This window comes from Myotis davidii, unplaced genomic scaffold (genome assembly GCF_000327345.1).
Source record: "Myotis davidii unplaced genomic scaffold, ASM32734v1 scaffold663, whole genome shotgun sequence".
In the NCBI taxonomy this organism is placed as follows: Eukaryota; Metazoa; Chordata; class Mammalia; order Chiroptera; family Vespertilionidae; genus Myotis; species Myotis davidii.
In genome coordinates this window covers 3,170,708-3,174,002 of record NW_006295816.1, presented here as the reverse complement: position 1 = coordinate 3,174,002, position 3,295 = coordinate 3,170,708, and the positions used below count along the sequence as shown (strand labels likewise).

At 61.8% G+C, this 3,295-nt stretch overlaps 1 protein-coding gene across 1 annotated transcript in view; it reads right to left on the bottom strand.

Annotated features, from left to right (window-relative positions):
- Positions 1–3,295, bottom strand: part of ALAS1 (5'-aminolevulinate synthase 1) — a 12,871-nt gene that overhangs the window by 377 nt on the left and 9,199 nt on the right. Inside the window, exons 9-10 of the mRNA XM_006770481.2 lie at positions 1,606–1,634; positions 743–905 (exon numbers count right to left, since the gene is read on the bottom strand). Coding sequence (XP_006770544.2) covers positions 743–905; positions 1,606–1,634 — 192 coding nt within the window. The remainder of the gene's footprint in view (positions 1–742; positions 906–1,605; positions 1,635–3,295) is intronic.

Here is a 3,295-nt window from a genome sequence, read left to right as displayed (position 1 = left end):
ACCTGGACACGGCCGTCCACAGCAGCCTTCTTTTCTTAGGAGTCAGAGAGTGGGACCTAAATGCCCATCAACTGACAGGCTAACGTGTCCATCGCCCAAGGGAGACGGCTCAGTAATAAGGAGGAATGGAGCCGACTCCGCTGCGCCTGGAAGGCCCTGCAAACACTGAGGAAGCCATGCCACGGCCCAGTGACTCCAGCACAGGGAGTCCAGACACAGGCAGCGGACGGGGTCACAGAAGGTGGGAATGGCCGCTAGTGGCGTGGGTTTCTCTCTGGGGTGGTGAACGTTCTGGAATCAGACAGCGGTGATGTCGCACAGTACCCTCCCTGACCCTGTTTCACTTTCCAGCTTGTTACCTGTGGTCAACCGTGGCCTGAGAATATTACACGGGAAATCCCAGAAATAAGCAATTCATACATTTTAAGCTGCACACCCTTATCAGAGGGGGTGGGTGTGGGGTGGCCAGGTGTGCAGCTGGCTCTGGGACCACACACCCTCGGGGAGGAGAGCGTGAAGCCGGACTCAGGAGCCAGAACATGCCCCACCTTTGAGGCCTCTCCCCTCCGGGACACCACCACCAAGGGGGCAGTGGACCCCCTGGGGGACCAGCAGGCTCCCTCAGAGCTTCCGAAACGACTCTGCAGCCTCTGAGGGACTCAAACACCCAGTGTCGTTCCGTTTTGGGCTACCTGAGCGCGCTGTGACTCGGTGCGCTCTGCGGGGGGCTGTCCGCACTCACCCAGGAAGTAGTCCATCATCTGGGGGGTGTGGTGCGGGGTGGGTGCGATCCGCAGCAGCTCCTCCCCCCGGGGCACGGTGGGGTAGTTGATGGCTTGCACGTAGATGTTGTGTCTGCTCATGAGCTCATCACAGACCTCGGTGTTTTTAGCAGCATCTGCCACCTGCGTTGATGACAGGAGGTGAGGTCAGAGCAGACGGACTCCCTCTTAGTGGAGCGTCTAATGAGCCCGCACCGTGGGCACAGGTCCGAGCAGCACTGCCAGCGGGGAGGCAGTGCACCGCCCGACCCCACACAGACCCGCACCATGAGGGGTGCCCTCAGTGGTCTTCCCAGGTGGGTGGGGCAGCGTCTACCACGGGTGCCGCCAGCTAGCCCACAGAGATGTGCACACCTGGGGTGAAGGCAGCACGGGGCACGCCACTGTGTTCACTACACTACTCCCTGTGACACCAGCAGTGTCCCTGAACAGGAAGCCGCATGTCAAAGCTCGCGAGCTCTGGCTCCCGGGGTCAGGGCCAGTGCTCAGAGAAGGGACCACCGCCTGTCCCGGCAGCCACCCACCCAAGCTCAGGAGGCGAGAACCCGGTGGGGCAGCGTCTACCACGGGTGCCGCCAGCTAGCCCACAGAGATGTGCACACCTGGGGTGAAGGCAGCACGGGGCACGCCACTGTGTTCACTACACTACTCCCTGTGACACCAGCAGTGTCCCTGAACAGGAAGCCGCATGTCAAAGCTCGCGAGCTCTGGCTCCCAGGGTCAGGGCCAGTGCTCAGAGAAGGGACCGCCGCCTGTCCCGGCAGCCACCCAGCCAAGCTCAGGAGGCGAGAGCCCCGCGTCCTGGCCCGGCCGCCGCCATTACCCGGACGCAGTGCACCACGGGCAGACCGGAGTCCACGAGCATCTGCGCAGCAGCTTGAAGTTGCGCTGGTGCTGGCGGCGCAGCGCCCGCCCCTCGGCGCTCTTGAGGATGTGCACGGACTCCAGCAGCATGGGCAGCAGGGAGGTGGTGAAGATGAAGCTGGCCGCGTAGGAGCGCACGTTGTCAATCAAGGCGCTGGTGCTGGCGATGTACCCGCCCACGCAGCCGAAGGCCTTGCCTGCGAGGAGAGGGGAGACACAGGCTGTCAGTCCATTAGGAGCGGCGCTGGGGCCGCGGGCGCCTGCTTCCACCTCCTTCATTGGACGTCAGACTGAAGGAGAGGACGTCCACCCACCTCCCAAAGGGAGGACCTGAGGAAACCGGGAAAGGTCCTGCCCACAGTCCGTGCCACCCTGGCGCCTGGTCCCAGGGCCTGAACCCCACAGTGGCACCTGGTCCCAGGGCCCGCACACAACACACTGCAGCCTGGCTCGACAGCTCCCTGCCCTCCCCTGTGCATGCGCTCTGGGGCGACCTCTCCCTGTGAGCATCACCCTGGAGGTGGGGCTGTCACCCAGCGAAGGCGTCATTGTTTTGGTGGGGCCCGTATTATTTCCTACTTAAGTAAACACAAAACTGACAATCAGCATTTATTTACCAGATAAACATGAAAACTCAGAACCCGTGGGAGGTGGGGGTGATATGGGGCCAGCCTCATCTTTCATCCCCTAAGTCCCTTTATGTAACCTGTTCTTAGGTTTCAGGATCCCCAGCTCCTCCCCTGAGCCCTCACCATTCACTCTGCTCTGTAATTAACATTCTTGCTGGGACCCCCTGCAGGGCTGGCAGCTTAAGCTCTTCTGGGAAATTCCTTCTCTCGCCTTCCCATCTCCCGCCTTCCTCTCGCTGAAGGAAGAGCTTCGGGTTAGGACATGAGCCGGGGCTTTCTCTGGGAGGGGGGCCCAGCTCGCCGGTCAGCTTGCCCAGGGTCTGCCTGGGGTCCTTGCTCCTCCACGACTGCTACTTGGGCCTCCAAGTGCCTTACTAACTTGAAATCCTCAAATTTATGATTTACATTTCCATCTCTTCAGAGAATGTCCACAGTAACCGTTTCCACACGGTTCCGTTACCTTCTCCACAGAACCAGAGGGAGGGGCTCTCACTGTCCCACTGCGGATGCTGAGGCCGGACGGCTAACTGCACCCGGGGTCACACAGCGAGTGAGCTGTGCACACAGGACTCACACCGAGTCCGGCCCCAGGAGACCCTGCCTCTCGAGGAGGGGGAGCTGTGAGGTGGCTGGTCCCCACGTGGCAGGCATGTGGCTCAGAGCTGAGCACCAGGACACCGAACCTCTGGTCCTACAGCCGCTCGGACACCAGCCCTGGAATTCTAGTTCTCCGACCCAGGGGACAGTTGGAGGCGCACAGTGCAGGTTGCGGATGGGGTGGCGAGAGCCATGGCTGTCTGGATGGGCTCGGACACTTCTGTCGTTCCGGCCGTGAGATCTACTTTGATCCTGGAAGCCAGGCCTCCAGCTCCGAGGGGTTCTGCTAGGCTGCGCCAGCCCCTCACTGAGAAAACAAAAACTCACCCCAAAAGTGGCCCAGGCTTCCTACGCTCCCCGCCTGGCCCCGTCAGGCCAGCCAGCCGTGGGCTCGCTGGGACAGGGGGGCTCCCTGCAGACTGC